The 16,643-nt window shown below is 48.0% G+C and overlaps 1 protein-coding gene across 1 annotated transcript in view; it reads left to right on the top strand.

The window, feature by feature from the left end:
• Nucleotides 1-714: 714 nt before the first annotated feature.
• The window catches only part of LOC108312548 (sorting nexin-8), a 43,877-nt gene continuing 27,948 nt past the window's right edge, over nucleotides 715-16,643 (top strand). The window contains exon 1 of the mRNA XM_017540508.2: nucleotides 715-853. Within this exon, the coding sequence (XP_017395997.1) occupies nucleotides 760-853 (94 nt within the window). The 5' untranslated portion in view covers nucleotides 715-759. The remainder of the gene's footprint in view (nucleotides 854-16,643) is intronic.

Here is a 16,643-nt window from a genome sequence, read left to right as displayed (position 1 = left end):
TGAGTGGGTGAGTGAATGAATGAATGCAGGATGCAGTGAGTGAGTGAGTGGGTGAGTGAATGAATGAATGCAGGATGCAGCGAGTGAGTGGGTGAATGAATGAATGCAGAATGCGGTGAGTGAGTGGGTGGGTGAATGAATGATGCAGGATGCAGTCAGTGAGTTAATGCAGGATGCAGTGAGTTGGTGGATGAATGAATGCAGGATGCAGTGAGTGAGTGGGTGGGTGAGTGAATGAAAACAGGATATAGTGAGTAAGTGGGTGGGTGGATGAATGAATGAATACAGGATGCAGTGAATGGGTGAGTGGATGTGTGAATGAATGAATGAAGGCAGGATGCAATGCGCGGGTGAGCGAATGAGTGGGTGTGTGGATAAATGAGGAAGCGCACGTCATAGAAACCCAGTGTGATCAGTGAATGAGGGAACGAGGGCGTGACTGGGCAAGGGGAGATGGGAGTAAACGAGGGTGCGGCGGGTGCCGCTTTGCGCCTAAGGCGGTGCACTGGCGAGCTCGGAGGTCCTGCAGCGGAAGGAACCCGCGTAGCCTGCGGGCTCTTTGTCCACGTGGACGGGGAGGAGCCTGTGGGCGGGACTGGAGGGTTGTGGGAGGGGCGAGGCCCGGTGGCGGGCCCAGCAGGGGCGGGCTGTGGGCGTGGCGCGCCGGGGAGGCGGTGAGACCAGGCCGGGTGTGGGCGGGGCGAGGGCGCGGCGCGGCCTGGTGGCGAGGGAGGAAGTCACGTGGGCGCGCGGGCTCACATGACTGGCCGCGAGATGGACCCGCTTCCCGCGACGGCAGTCGGGGCGGCAGCTGAGTTGGAGGCTGACAAGGAGGCGGATCCCCAGGCGGCAGGTAGGTCGCGGGGCTGCGGCAGCCCCCACTTGCTTTGGTCTCGCGGCCCGAACACCCTTGGCGGGAGAGGCTCAGCCGCAGTGCGCGGTCCCAGACTCGTTTCCTGCCCCCGCGCCCGGCGTTCGGCCCCGCGCCTCAGTCCCTCGGGGATCTCCCTGCCTTTCCGCGTGCCTGTCCTTTGGGGGTCCCCCTGCTCTTCTGCGCCCTTGTCCGTTGGGGGTACCCCTGCCCTCTCGCACCCCCGTCCCTCGGGGGTCCCCCTGCCTTCTCGCTTCCTCGTCCCTTGGGGGGATCCCTGTGGCCTCTCGCGCCTCCATCCCTATGGGTCCCTTGCCCTCCTGCGCCGGGAAAGCGCTGTCCAGGTTATAGCTGGCCGCGTTCCAAGGCGCCTTCCTGGGGGCTCTCAGAGGCGTCCTCGGCGACAGTTTCCTCCTCGCCCCTGTCCTGGTGCCCTGGTCTTCTGCCCTGCCCGGTCACGCTGAGCCATGGCCCTGGGGGCAGTTTTCCTGGACTTGGACGCCTTTCCCAACCACCTACCCTCTCCCAAGCTCTTGTCAGGTGTGTGGTCTTGGGCCAGTAATTTCACCTCTCGGGACCTCTGTTTTCTCATCTGTGAACCAAATCTATAGATGTGTAGCTGTTATTTCTGTTTTTTAGAGGATGGGGTCTTGCTGTGTTGCCCACACTGGAGTGCCTTGACAGGATCGTGGCTCATTGCAGCCTCAAACTCCTGGGCTCAAGTGATCCTCCCGTCTTAGCCTCCCAAAGTGCTGGGACTACAGGCACATGCAATCATGCCCACTAATTTTTTTTTATTTTTGTAGAGATGGGGTCTTGTGGCCGGTCGTGGTGGCTCACACCTGTAATCCAAGCACTTTGGAGGCCAAGGTGGGCGGATCACCTGAGGTCGGGAGTTCAAGACTAGCCTGACCAACATGGTGAAACCCCGTCTTAAAAAAAAAGAGATGAGGTCTTGCTATGTCTGGAGCTCCTGGCCTCAAGCGATCCTCATGCCTTGGACTTCCAAAGTGCTGGGAGTAAAGGCATGAGCCACCATGGTTCCTGGTCTGTATTTCTCTTTTTTTGAGATAGTTTCTCACTCTTGCCCAGACTGGAGTGCAATGGTGGGATCTCAGCTCACTGCAACCTCTACCTCCTGGGTTCAAGCGATTCTTGTGCCTCAGCCTCCCGAGTAGCTGGGATTACAGGCACCCACCATGACAGTTGGCTAATTTTTGTATTTTTAGTTGAGATGGAGTTTCACCATGTTGGCTAGACTGGCCTCGAACACCTGACCTCAGGTAATCTGCCCACCTTCCTGGATTACAGGAAGCTGTAATCCAGCTTCCCAGAGTGCTGGAATTACAGGCATGAGCCACCTTGCCCGGCCTCCTGTATTTCTCTTTAAGGCATTTGGGTTAATGAAGAGGATAACCATTAGAAGGAATACAGGAGGGTGCCCCTTATTTCTGGATATTTCTTCCTGTCATCCAAGCTGCCGGAGAATGTATACATATAGGTGGTGTTGGTGAGTTACGGTTTCTTCTTGGTTGGGGGGGGCGGGGCACAAGGTTGGGGAATCCCCTTGAGGGGAGGTCTGGCACTGTGTCACTGAGGAGGTGATGAGTGAAGTGAGTTCTGGAGGGTTGGTAGTTTCTTCACTGGGGAGAAGTGGCAGTGGGGAGTAGGAGAGGCATTGTTGCATTTGGTTGGGGTCCTCCATGTGAAGACCCTGTGTCTAGAAAGATCCTTCCAGAATTGATCTTCAATTATTTTTTCCTTTCACTTTTATCAGTGGAAGGGGAGGCTCACTGATTAGAACATCCTGTCCATGAGGTCACATGTTGGAGGCCAGCGTGGGCCCCAGGCCCAACCCCTTCTGAGGGGCTCACTTGGGAACGGTAGGCTGTGATTGGATTGGAATGCTGCTGCTACCTCAGTTTGTAAAGCAATTCAGCGTTGCTGGAGGGCCTGGTGGTTCAGGGTTCCTCTGCAGGTGTAGGGACTGTGTTTCCTTCAGGACTCATAGAGATAGACTCCGGAGGCTACCATAACGGTGTGATTTAGAGATTGTCTGAGCTCTGTACACCTTAGGAGCTGCGTGTCTGGGAGACTGCCCTCTCTGATGTGGCCTGGAATTCCTTTAGGTAGTTGGCTTTTCTTGGGGGCAGTGGTGATTTTATCAGGAGCGCTAATGGGATCCACAGACTAGTGGTGCTGGGACAAGGCATGCTTCACAATGCCCTTTCCTGGAACCAGGCGAGTCTGAAAGTGGAGAGACGGGACGTAGCCTGTCTTTCTGTGTGAAATGTGGTCATCATCCTGGCTGGGGGGAGAAGTGGTATATAGCAGACCTTTTTACATTGAGAGAGAAAACTAAAATCCAGGGCTAAGTAATTTGCCCAAAGTAGGCAGTGTCAAGGGAATGTGTGTTGGTGGGGACCCTGACTGGATGGGCTGGAGTCAGAAAACCTCAGCCTTGAGACCAAGCACTGTGGCTCACGCCTGCAATCACAGCACTTTGGGAGGCTGAGGGGGGAGAATTGCTTGAGCCCAGGAGCTTGAGACCAGCCTGGGCAGCATAGCGAAATCCCATCTCAAATTTTTTAAAAAAGAAAACAAAAACAAAAACAGCGAAGAAAAAAATTAAGTCTTTGAATTTTGCCTAGAGACTATGTATATGACTTACACTTTGACTATGGTTGGTTTGAAGGAGCAGTTGTACCTTATGGGTATGCGGTGAATTTCCTCTTCTCTAGGGTTTTGATCACACAGCCAGAGCCCACCAGTGCTATTCATGTGGGGACTGTGAAATCTCCTCCGTCTTTGGTGTTGCCAAAAAAAAAAAAAAAAAAAAAAAAAAAGGCTTGTTGTACTTTTCTGCATTAAGAGTCTCATTCTATTCTAATTCTTTGAAGCTTACACTGTGAATGCTCTCTAGGGCAGCTCCCTTCTTAAAAACTTAACTTTTGGCTGGGCGTAGTGTCTCACACCTGTAATCCAAGCACTTTGGAGGCCAAGGCGGGCGGATCACCTGAGGTCAGGAGTTTAAGACCACCCTGACCAACATGGTGAAACCCCGTCTAAAAAAAATAAAAATAAAAAGTAAAAAAAAACCCTTAACTTTCAGTAATGTCATACATGGACAAACGTATTTTCTTTGTGAAAGAATAGAACATTGTAGAATAAGTGAAAGTCCCACCCTAATTGCAGTCATCTCCTGTCGTACCTGAGAGGTAACCATTGTTTTCAGCTCAGGATGGATCCTTTCAGTTCTGTTTTCACATTTTATTTGTGTGTTTACTCAGAAAATATATACCTCCTTATGTATGTGTGTTCACATTTCCCTAGGGTAGTGTATTAATTTTCTAGTTTTTTCATTTATAAAATAAAGGAAAAGAAAACTAGAGAATTAGTTAAAAAGAAACAACTAGAAAATTAATTAAATTAAAAAATGAAATAAAAAGAAAAAAATTATAATTTATGATTATTTGAGACAGAATCTCACTCTGTCGCCCAGGCTGGACTGCAGTGGCATGATCACGGCTCACTGCAACCTCTGCCTCCCAGGTTCAAGTAATTCTCTTGCTTCAGCCTCCCGAGCAGCTGGGATTACAGGCATGTGCCGCCATGCCTGGCAAATGTTTATATTTTTGGTAGAGATGGGGTTTTGCCATGCTGGCTAGGCTGGTTCTTGAACTCCTGGCCTCAGGTGATCCACCCACCTCAGGCTCCTGAAGTGCCGGGATTACAGGCATGAGCCACGGTGTTCAGTGTAGTCTCTCTCTCTTTTTTGGGGGATAGGGGGGACAGAGTCTTACTCTGTTGCTCAGACTAGAATGTCGTGGCACCAGTCACAGCTCATTGCAACCTCAAACTCTTGGGCTCAAGTGATCCTCCCACCTCAGCCTCCTGAGTAGCTGGAGCTATAGGCATGCACCATCACACCTGGCTAATTTTTAAAAAATTTTTTGTAGAGATGAGTTGCAGTGAACCAGGCTGTGTTTGCCCAGGCTGGTTTCAGACTCCCAGCCTCTCAAGCAGCCTCCCACCTGGACCTCCCAAAGTGCTGGATTACAGGCATGAGGCACCGTGCCCGGTTGGATTTTATATTGACACTATTCCTATCAAAATACCTGATTAACTGGAGCATTCTGTCCTCTGTGCAGGAAAGGGGTTTATTTCAGGGCCTGTTCTCAGGTCATGAAGCTCGATGCTTGTGACATGAGTGAGAACAGCAGTGAGTGTGGTATGTGTGCTCAATCATCCAACTCGATTTCTTGGGACTGATTAATACGTGGATTGAAATATGTGCAGATGACCAGGGCATATTCTGGCTCTGCTGTATACAGTCCTGCAGGCCTACATGGACTCTTTAGAACAAGGGAGAGTCACGCCTCACTTATGTTTGTGTGGCTCATTCAGTGGCATTCCTTACATTCCATTTCATTCGGACACTCCGCGCTGTCTGTGCAGACCTGGGGATGACTCCTTGAGTGACATTGAGTCAGGTCCAGAGCTCTGTCACCCCCGCCCCCAGCCTTCCCCTCTTGCCTGGGCAGTTTCCATGCACCATGGGCTCCCACAGGCCCTCACCTACAGCTGCTAGCTCATGCCGGTATGTTCTGTGTGAATATGTTGGTCAAAATTCATTGCGCTGTCACTTAAGATTTATACTTTTTTTTTTTTTTTTTTTTTTTTTGAGACAGAGTCGTGCTCTGTGGCCCAGGCTGGAGTGCAATGGTGTGATCTCGGCTTACTGCAACCCCTGCCTCCTACGTTCTAGTGATTCCATTTATTTTTTGGAAATGAGTTTTGCTCTTGTTGTCCAGGCTGAAGTGCAGCGGCGTGATCTCAGCTGGTCTTGAACTCCTGACCTCATGATCCACCTGCGTTGGCCTCTTAAAGTACTGGTATTATAGACGTGAGCCACTGCACCCAACCAGTAGAGAAGTTTTTAATCCAGGGTAGAAAGTGTTCGTGAGCTGGAGAAGGAATATTCATGTTGAAAATTGAGGACATCTGCTGAGTCTCTTTCATTTGATTTCAGTGGGAAACTTGTAGTGTGACATGTCGTTCATTTTCCCCATCCTGATGAAGAAATAAAAGCAGCATTCACCAACGCCTGATTTCTATTTTGCGGGGCATGGATCAGGGCAAGTGACTGAATTCCTTCTCTCTGTTGCCCTGTAACAAGGGCTTTCAAACTGTTGTCCCTGACCAGTGGCAGCATTCTGGAACTTGTTAGAAATGCAGATTCCAGGCCGGGCATGGTGGCTCACCCCTATAGTCCCAGCACTTTGGGAGGCCGAGGTGAGTGGAGTTGGAGACCAGCCTGGGCAACGGAGTGATACCCCCATCTCAAAAAATAAAAATAAGGCCATCATGATGGCACACACCTATAATCCCAGCACTTTGGGAGGCTGAAGTGGGTGGACCACCTGAGGTCAGGAGATCGAGAACAGCCTGGCCAACATGGTATAACCCCATCTCTACTAAAAATACAAAAATTAGCGGGTGTGGTGGCAGGTGCCTGTCATCCCAGCTACTCAGGAGGCTGAGGAAGGAAAATCGCTTGAACCCGGGAGGTAGAGGTTGCAGTGAGCCAAGACTGCACCACTGAACTCCAGCCTAGGCAACAAGAGAAAACTTCCATCTAAAAAAAAAATAATAATAAATAAAAATAATTAAAAATAAAAATAAGCCAGTGAGATGGCTCATACCTGTAATCCCAGCACTTTAGGAGGCCAAGAAGAGCAGATCACTGGAGGCCAGGAGTTCGAGACCAACTTGGGCAACACAGTGAGACTTGGTCTCTAGTAAAAATACAGAAAAAGTCAGCCAGGTGTGGTAGTGTGTGCCTGTAATCCCAGCTACTCCAGAGCCTGAGGCATGAGAATAACTTGAAGCCGGGAGGTGAGGTGGAAGTTATAGTAAGCCGAGATCACACCACTGCACTCCAGCCTCAGCGACAGAGTCAGATTCTGTCTCAAAAAAGAAAAAGAAAAGAAAAAGAACAGTGCCCAGCACGTAATAGATGCTTAATAAACACCTCCAGGCTGGAGTGCAGTGGTGTGACCACAGCTAACTGTAGCCTCAAACTTGTGGGCTCAAGTGATCCTCCACCCTCAGCCTCCCAAGTATCTAGGACCACAGGTGCATGCCACCACACCCAGCTAATTTTTTATTTTGTACAGACGGGGTCACCCCATGTTGCCCAGGCTGGTCTCCAGCTCCTAAGCTTAATCGATCCACCCACCTCGGCCTCCCAAAGAGCTGGAATTACAGGTGTTAGCCACAGCACCAGGCCAAATTACCTAATTTTAAAGAAGCACAAAAAATTTTAATAATCACTTCTCTAAAGAAGATGCAGAAATGGCCAATAGGCACATGAAAAAAAGCTTGGCTGGGCACGGTGGCTCACTCCTGTAATCCTAGCACTTTGGAGGCTGAGGCGGGTGGATCACCCGAGGTCAGGAGTTTGAGACCAGCCTGGCCAAGATGGTGAAACCTCATCTCTACTAAAAATACCAAAAATAGCTTAGCATGGTGGTGAGAACCTGTAATCCCAGCTACTCAGGAGGCTGATGCAGGAGAATCGCTTGAACCCAGGAAGCAGAGTTTGCAGTGAGCCAAGACTTAACCAATGCACTCTAGCCTGGGTGACAGAGTGAGACTCCATCTAAAAAAAAAAAAAAAAAAAAAAAGAGGAAAGAAAAGATGCTCAATCACAGTGAGATGTCACCACTCCCATCACAATAGTTATAATCACACAGACAGGCAGTCACCAGTACTGGTGAGGATGTCGGGATCGTAGCCCTCATAGAGTGCTGGTGTCTGGAAGTCTACCGGACACTTCAGAGACCATCTCTTTATTCCTGAAAACACTGTAAGTAGGTACATTTGTGATCCCATTTTACAGATGCAAAAACTGGAGGCCCAGCTGGTGATGATATGCCCCAGGCCAAAGAGTCAGCAAGGTGGCTATGGGGACAGCACCCGTACCAGGCTACCCAATGATACCAGAGTCTGGGCTCCCTCCCTGGTGGCCTCATTCAGCACCCAAAACCCGTGAGCAGGAGCTGCAGCCACAGGTCTGTCTGTGACTGTCAACAGGTAGCTCACCGCTCTACACCTAGCATTCCTTCTCTAAAATAAGGCTAAGGCCAAGCGTGGCTCGCACCTGTCATCCCAGCACTTTGGGAGGCTGAGGCGGGAGGATCACCTGAGCCAGGAGTTGGAGACCAGCCTGGGCAACATGGCAAGACCCCATCTCTACAAAAAAATAAAATTAGTCAGACATGGTGGTGCACACCTGTGGTCCCAGCTACTCAAGAGGCTGAGGTGTGAGGATCACTTGAGCCCCAGGAGTTCAAGGCTACAGTGAGCTATGATTGTGCCACTGCTCTCCAGCCTGGGTGACAGAGTAAGATCTAGTCTCATAAAATAAAATGTAAAAATAAAATAAAATAATAGACAAAACCATCCACCTCACTGTTTGGCTGCAAGAATTCAAAATAGAAAATATAGGCCAAGTGCAGCGGCTCACGCCTGTTATCCCAGCACTTTGAGAGACTGAGGCAGGTGGATCACTTGAGATCAGGACTTGGAGACCAGTCTGGCCAACACGGTGAAACCCCATCTCTATAAATACAAAAATTAGCGGGGCATGGTGGCACACACCTGTAATCCCAGCTGCTTGGGAGGCTGAGGCACGAGAATTGTTTGAACCCAGGAAGCGGAGGCTACAGTGAGCTGAGATAGTGTCATTGCATTCCAGCCTGGGCAACAGACAGATATTCCATCTAAAAAAAAAAAAAGCCGGGTACAGTAGCTCACACCTGTAATCTCATGTAATCTCAGCACTTTGGGAGGCTGAGGCAGGCGGATCCTCTGAGGTCAGGAGTTCGAGATAGCCTGGCCAACATGGCGAAACCCCATCTCTACTAAAAATACAAAAATTAGCGGGGCATGGTGGCACACACCTGTAATCCCAGCTGCTTGGGAGGCTGAGGCACGAGAATTGTTTGAACCTGGGAGGCAGAGGCTACAGTGAGCTGAGATCGTAGCTGGGACTACAGGAGCACGCTGCCACGACTGGTTAATTTTTGTTTTGTATTTTAGTTTCATCATGTTGTCCAGGCTGGTCTCGAACTCCTGAGCTCAGGCAATCCACCTGACTTGACCTCCCAACATTTTGTGTTATTTTGTGAGTTTTTTTTTTTTTTTTTTTTTTTTTGAGACAAACTTTCACTCTTGTTGCCCAGGCTGGAGTGCAATGGCATGATCTCAGCTCACCGCAACTTCCGCCTCCAGGGTTCGAGTGATTCTCCTGTCTCAGCCTCCCGAGTAGCTGAGATTACAGGCATGCGCCACCATGCCCTGCTAATTTTTGTATTTTTAGTAGAGATGGGGTTTTGCTATGCCAGCCAGGCTGGTCTCAAACTCCTGACCTTAGGTGATCTGCCTGCCTCGGCCTCCGAAGGTGCTGGGATTATAGGCATGAGCCACCACACCCAGCCTGAAACATTTTTTTTAACTGAAATTTTATCACATTAGCACTTTCGAAGCACAAATTTATAGTCCTTAATGCATTATTATACAGACGTTAGGTAGAAAATTATAGAAACTATTTAGCAGGGTAGAAAAATGTCAAGTGAAAAGAATTAACTATAAAGATGCATATTCACTATGATGAGAACTACGTAAAAAGCGATAAACAGGAAATAAGGAAATATACTAAAATGCAACAGCTGTGTTAAAGGGGTGGCACTACAGGGGATTTGTCTAAAAATGTTTGCACTTGTGGTTATATCACTTGTATAACAAAATTTTCTGAAAGCGCCAGTTCACGCAATAGCCTGTTACTGGGTCTGATTACAGATCACTCATCAGGCTCCTAGTGGACACCAGCACAAATCAGGTTTTGGAAGATTTCTGGAAAATAACGTAATTGGGCTTCTTGAGAGGTATTACCTAACTTGACTTTCTTTGGCTCCTAGGGCACCTACGGGGGTTAATCAAACTCTGTGTAATTTCACTTTAAATTTGCATAACATACAAACTTCAAAATGCTTACAGGGAACGAAAAAGACCCCCATTAAACCCCTGCAGCAGCAGCACACAGCAGAAACGGCAAGTGCATCTGACAACCCAGTTAACAGAAAACAGCATGAAGGGTGAACCAGATTCTCCCCGGGCTGAACAAACGCCCCACCTCAGTCCTCCCAAAGGGGACCCGACCTGATACTTTAATGCCAATATTTTCCCAAAAACACTTCTCACAAAGCACTTCTGCCCCTTAAGTCCTGTTATGTGATTTTTTTTGGTGATTCCATAGTAGAAATATGCAGAACGTGAGGGCACTCCAGCTTCTCAGAAGGTGGCAGTGGGCCTGGCACAGCGGCTCATGCCTGTAATACCAACACTTTGGGAGGCCAAGATGGGTGGATCCCTGAGGTCCCAAGTTCAAGACCATCCTGGCCAACATGGTGAAACCCCATCTCTACTAAAAATACAAAAATTAGCCAGGTGTGGTGGTGGACACCTGTAATCCCAGCTACTTGGGGGGCCGAGGCAGAATTGCTTAAACCCAGGAGGCAGAGGTTGTAGTGAGCTGAGATGGTGCCACTGTACTCCAGCCTGGAAACAGAGTGAGATTCCGTCTCAAAAAAAAAAAAAAAAAAAGAAGGTGACAATGCTTGTGACGACCAACAGCCAGGCTCTCCACTGCTCTCAGGGTCTGGGCCTCCTCCCTGCAGCCTCCAAGCTTCTAATCACTACATGGCTCCTCTCAGACTCAGCAGGTCCTGAGAAGCCGCCCACTTCCAGCCAGCAGCATGATCATTCCAGATCTCTTCTCATCACCCCAGCAAACAAGACAGGCACACATCTCTTTTTGTAATGTGTTTTTCTCAGGAAAGACAAAATAATAGCAAAACAGAATTCCCCTACGCGGAACACATCACTTTCTTGCTAACCACAAATTCTGGCAAACTCTGTTCTACATAACAGTGATTCAGTTAGTTCCTCTTTCTTCAAATTGCCACATTTTACCTTGCAAATTGTGTATGCGTGCATGTGCGTGTGTGCATGTGAGTGAGAGAGAGAGAGAGAGAGGGGATGAGTTTAAAGACCAGTAATAAAACATATTTGCAGTGTGGTCAAACTGCAATGTGATAATCTCTTATAAAAATTTTTAAAAATGTAATTCTATTCAAATATTTGAGACTCTCCTACACAGCAGATAGTATTCTAGATACTGTGGTTAAAGAAAAATAGGCTCTGGTTTCTGGAGAGAGCCAGAATCGAAAAAAGAAACAAAGCTATATAAATAAGAAAAATAAACTTGTAAGAAATGAAGTAAGTTTGTTCATCAGGAGGTTACTACCAAAATATATGTCATGGACAGCTGTGGTGGCTCACACCTGTAATCCCAGGACTTTGGGAGGCCGAGGTAGGCATATCACCTGAGGTCAGGAGTTCGAGACCAGCCTGGTCAACATGGTGAAACCCCAACTGTACTAAAAATACAAAAATTAGCTGGGCATGGTGGCACACACCTGTAATTCCAGCTACTGGGAGGCTGAGGCAGGAGTCACTTGAACTCGGGAGGCAGAGGTTGCATTGAGACTAGATTGCGCCACTGCACTCCAGTCTGGCAACAGAGCAAGACTCCATCTCAAAAAAATAAAAATATTTTTTATTTTTTTGTGTCATGGAAGGGAGCAAAATGGGGCAGAAGGTTTTGCCTCTACTGTATAAACAATACTGTGAGGTATAATTCAGTCACCATAAAATGCACAAATCTTTTTTTTTCTTTTTGTTTTTTTTGAGACAGAGTCTTGCTCTGTCGCCCAGTCTGGACTGCAGTAGCATGATCTCGGCTCACTACAACCTCCACCTCCTGGGTTCATGCAATTCTTCCACCTCAGCCTCCTGAGTAGCTGGTATTAGAGGCACCCACCAGCATGCCCAGCTAATTGTTGTATCTTTGTAGAGATGGGGTTTCACCATGTTGGCCAGGCTGGTCTTGAACTCCTGACCTCAGGTGATCCACCCACCTTGGCCTCCCAAAGTGCTGGGATTACACGTGTGAGCCACTGGGCCCAGCCATAAATTTTTTTTTTAATAGGGATGGGGTCTCCCTCTATTGCCCAGGCTGCCCTCAAACTCCTGGCCTCAAGTGATCCTCCTGCCTTGACCTCCCAAAGTGTTAGGATTACAGGCATAAACCACCACACCCTGCTCAAAATGTACAAATAGGCTGGGTGGGGTGGCTCACACCTGTAATCCCAGCACTTTGGGAGGCCAAGGCAGGCAGATCACATGAGGTCAGGAGTTTGAGACCATCCTTCCTGGCCAACATGGAGGAACTTCATCTCTACTAAAAATATAAAAATTAGCCAGGTGTGGTGGCACAAGCCTGTAATCCCAGCACTTTGGGAGGCTGAGGCAGGCGAATCACCTAAGGTTGGGAGTTAGAGAACAGCCTGACCAACATGGAGAAATCCTGTCTCTACCAAAAATACAAAATTAGTCAGGCATGGTGGTACGTGCCTGTAATCCTAGCTACTCGGGTAGCTTAGGCAGGAAAATTCCTTGAACCCGGGAGGTGGAGGTTGTAGTGAGCTGAGATCATGCCAGTGCACTCCAACCTGGGAGACAGAGCAAGACTCTGTCTCCAAAAAAAAACACGTCACTACTTACAGTTTCTGAATCAGCTAATAAATAAATAAAAACTTCTCTAACCTACTGTTATTCTGAAATTAACAAACTGTTCTCAGGAAGTGGAAGCAGAAGTTTCCTGATCGATTGTAGCCATGGGGTTAGAAATGAGAGTTCAGCAGCTCTGTGGCCAGGGAACAGCAGGATCACCCTCAAGTGTGGGGAAATAGAGATGCTTCTGTTACAGGGAACACACTTCACCCACCATCCTCTCATGCCAAACGTGCCTCCCCTAACTGCTGTGCCAACTACCATATGTCGCATACTGTTTCTTTTTTTTTTTTTAATTTGAGACAGGGTCTTTCTCTGTCTCCTAGGCTGAAATGCAGTGGCATGATTACCACTCACTGCACCTAGAACCTCCTGGGCTCAAGCAATCCTCCCACCTCAGCCTCCCAAGTAGCTGGGACTACAAGCACACATCACCACGCCCAGCTAATTTTTGTATTTTTCATAGACACAGGGTCTCACTATGTTACCCAGGCTGGCCTCCACCTCCTGAACTCAAGTAATCCTCCCTCCTCAACCTACCAAAGTGCTGGGATTACAGGCATGAGCCATAGCACCCAGTCTAGGTTGTATACTTTAAAAAGTAACTTTTTTCTTTTTTTTCTTTCTTTTTTGAGAGGGAGTCTTGCTCTGTCTCCCAGGCTGGAGTGCAGTGGCATGATCTCGGCTCTCTGTAACCTCCAAGTCCTGGGTTCAAGCGATTCTACTGCCTGAGCCTCTGGAGTAGCTGGGATTACAGAAGCATGCCACCATGCCTGGCTAACTCTTGTATTTTTGGTAGAGATGGGGTTTCACCATGTTGGTCAGACTGGTCTTGAGCTCCTGAACTGAGGTGATCCACCTGCCTCAGCCTCCCAAAGTGCTGAGATTTCAGGCAGGAGCCACAGCACCCAGCCTAGGTCATTTACTTTAAACAGAAACTTTTGATAGCCTCAATTTCATTAACCTTAAGGTTTATTTTTAATATCTTAATATAATGTAACATTAAAATATTTTGAAATAAAGCCACTCCATCCCTACAACCTGTATACATCTTTATTCATGTTTGCATATTACTTTCCATGTGCGTAAAGTTGTAACATGCCATATAGACTATTTTATTTAAATTTTTTAAAGATTTTATGTTTTTGAAAAATTAATTTTTCATAGAGATAGGGTCTCACTATGTTGTTGCCCAGGCTGGTCTCGAACTCCTGGGCTCAAGCAATCCAGGCTGAACAATAGAGCAAGACTGTCTCAAAAGAAAAGAAAAGAAAAAAGATTAATGAAAAAAATATTAAAAGTATTATTGTCTAGATGGGGTGGCTCACCCCTGTAATCCCAGCACTTTGGGAAGCTGAGGCGGGCAGATCCATTGAGTCAGGAATTTGACACGAGCCTGCCCAACATGGAGAAACACCATTTCTACTAAAAATATAAAATTAGCTAGGTGTGGTGGCGCATGCCTGTAATCCCAGCTACTCGGGAGGCTGAGAAAGGAGAATTGTTTGAACCCGGGAGGCGGAGGTTGTGGTAAGCTGAGATCGTGCCATTGCACTCTAGCCTAGGCAACAAGAGCGATACTCCATCTTAAAGAAAAAAAAAAATATATGTGTGTGTGTGTGTGTGTATAAATTACCTGAGCATGGTGGCACGCACTTGTAGTCCCAGCTACTTGGGAGGCTGAGGCAGGAGAATCACTTGAACCCAGAAGGTGGAGGTTGCAGTGAGCTGAGAAAGTGCCACTGTACACCAGCCTGGGCGACAGAGTGAGACTGTGTCTCAAAAACAAAGACAAACAAACAAAACTTTATATAGAGGCTGGGTGCAGTGGCTTATGCCTGTAATCTCAATACCTTAGGATTGCAGTAAGCCAGGATCGCACCATTGCACTCCTGCTTGATCGAGCAGGAAAAAAAAAAAAAAAAGAACTATGCTTCATGCTTCGTGGTGTTCTGAGAGAAACTTTTCAACTTGGCTGCATTCCTCAGCATGGCTGTATAGCTCACTGTGCTACTGAATACAATGGTGGTGGTGTCATGTGTTCTGCACCATCCGTGGAGCCTACAATTCAAAATTCAGTTACTGGCCGGGTAGAATGGATCATGTCTGTAATCCCAGCACTTTGGGAGGCCGAAGGGGGCAGATCACCTGAAATCAGGAGTTTAAGACCAGCCTGGCCAACGTGGCAAAACACCATCTCTACTAAAAATATAAAAATCAGCCAGATATGGTGGCGCATGCCTATAATCCCAGCTACTCGGGAGACTGAGGAAGGAGAATCACTTGAATCTGGGAGGTGGAGGTTGCTGTGAGCCGAGATCCCACCACCGGACTCCAGCCTGGGCGACAGAGCAAGACTGTCTCCAAAAACAAAAAAAAGAAACACCAAAGAACAAAATTCAGATATTGTCTTTGCAGAAAATCTTAGTGGACATTTTTATGGTATACAAAGGTAAATTTCTGTTGTGGATATATTAAATTTACAGTAAAAATCACACACACACACACACACTCTCTCTCTCTCTCTCTCTCTCTCTCTCTCCAGACACACGTCATTCCCCTCCTCTCCCTTTCCCTACTCGTGCTGTTCGGGAGCTGACGGGCATTGTTTCCAGGCAGGTCTTTGCTCTTCTCTACTGTTCAGCTCGGTGACTTTTCTACATAAGCACACCAGTGCCACAGCACCCAGATAAGCAACAGCAGACTTAGTGCCAACACCCGCTCAGGCCTCATCAGTCACTACTTCTCACAGTTCAGGAGTTTTCTGGGGATCTGCCTGTTTTGGAGTTTTTGTTTTAGAGACAGGGTCTCACTCTGTCACCCAGGCGGGAGTGAAGTGGTGCAATCGCAGCTCACTGCAGCCTTGACCTCCCAGACTCAAGCAATCCTCCCACCTCAGCCTCCTGAGTAAGTATCTGGGACCACAGGCACATGCCACCACACCCAGCTAATTTTTGTATTTTATGTAGAGATCAAGTTTCCTAATGTGGCCCAGGCTGGTCTCCAGCTCCCAAACTCAAGCAATCCTCCTTCCTCAGCCTCCAAAATAGCTGGGATTACGGGCATGAGCCCCTGTGCCCAGCCTGTTTTTATATTATATAACCTCAGTGTACAGTCAGTTCCTTAGCTCCTCGCGTCTTTCCCTCGGCATCGGGCTGTGAGACCTACCGGTGCTGGGCATGGGGCTGTGGGGCACTGGCTGCCCCTGCTGTGCATGCCGCTGCGTGACTGTGTCCTCATCGCCTCCTCCTTTCTCTACTGCGGGGCCCCTGGGAGGGTTCCAGCACCTCCCTGTTCCACACGGCACTGTACGAACATTCCAGCATGTGTCTCCTGGTGGCCATATGTGCGCCTTTCTGTTGGCTCCATAACATATCTAAAAGTGAAATTGCTGGATCACGGGATCTGCATATGTTCGGCTTGGTAAATATTTCAGTTTTCCAAAGTGACTGAGCCAATTCACACTCCCACCAGCAAGAGCTCCAGCTGCCTCGCATGCGGGCCAACATTCAGCATTTTCCACCCTGTTTTCCATCATTCTGGGAGGCCTGTGCCTCTGTTAACATAGTTGCGATCAATTAATTCACTGTTCCATCTAGACACCTTTCCCTTTACGTTATAACCACTGTTCTATATTCCCAGTCCTCAGGAAGCAAAAATTTTGGTTCTTTTCTTTTTTTAATGCTTCGAGGATACATTCACTAGCTTGCCACAGCAGTACCACAGACACTCTGTGAACATACTTTTGAAAAAGTCTTACTTGATGTTTTTCTGTTAGTAATGCAGTATTTTAATTAAGAAAAATAAGGAAGAAGACCAGGTGCAATAGGTAGCACCTGTAATCCCAGCACTTTGGGAGGCTGAGTTGGGTGGATCACTTGAGGTCAGGAGTTCGAGACCCAGCCTGTTCAACATGGGGAAACCCCGTCTCTACTAAATATACACAAATTAGCCAGACATATTGGCACACGCCTGTCATCCCAGCTATTTGGGAGGCTGAGGCAAGAGAATCACCTGAACCTGAGAGGCGGAGGTTGCAGTGAGCCGAGATCGTACCATTGCACTCCAGCCT

The sequence above is a fragment of the Cebus imitator genome, unplaced genomic scaffold (assembly GCF_001604975.1).
Source record: "Cebus imitator isolate Cc_AM_T3 unplaced genomic scaffold, Cebus_imitator-1.0 Scaffold126, whole genome shotgun sequence".
NCBI lineage: Eukaryota > Metazoa > Chordata > Mammalia > Primates > Cebidae > Cebus > Cebus imitator.
Note: the sequence above shows the minus strand (reverse complement) of the source record. Positions and strands in the feature narration are given on the sequence as shown.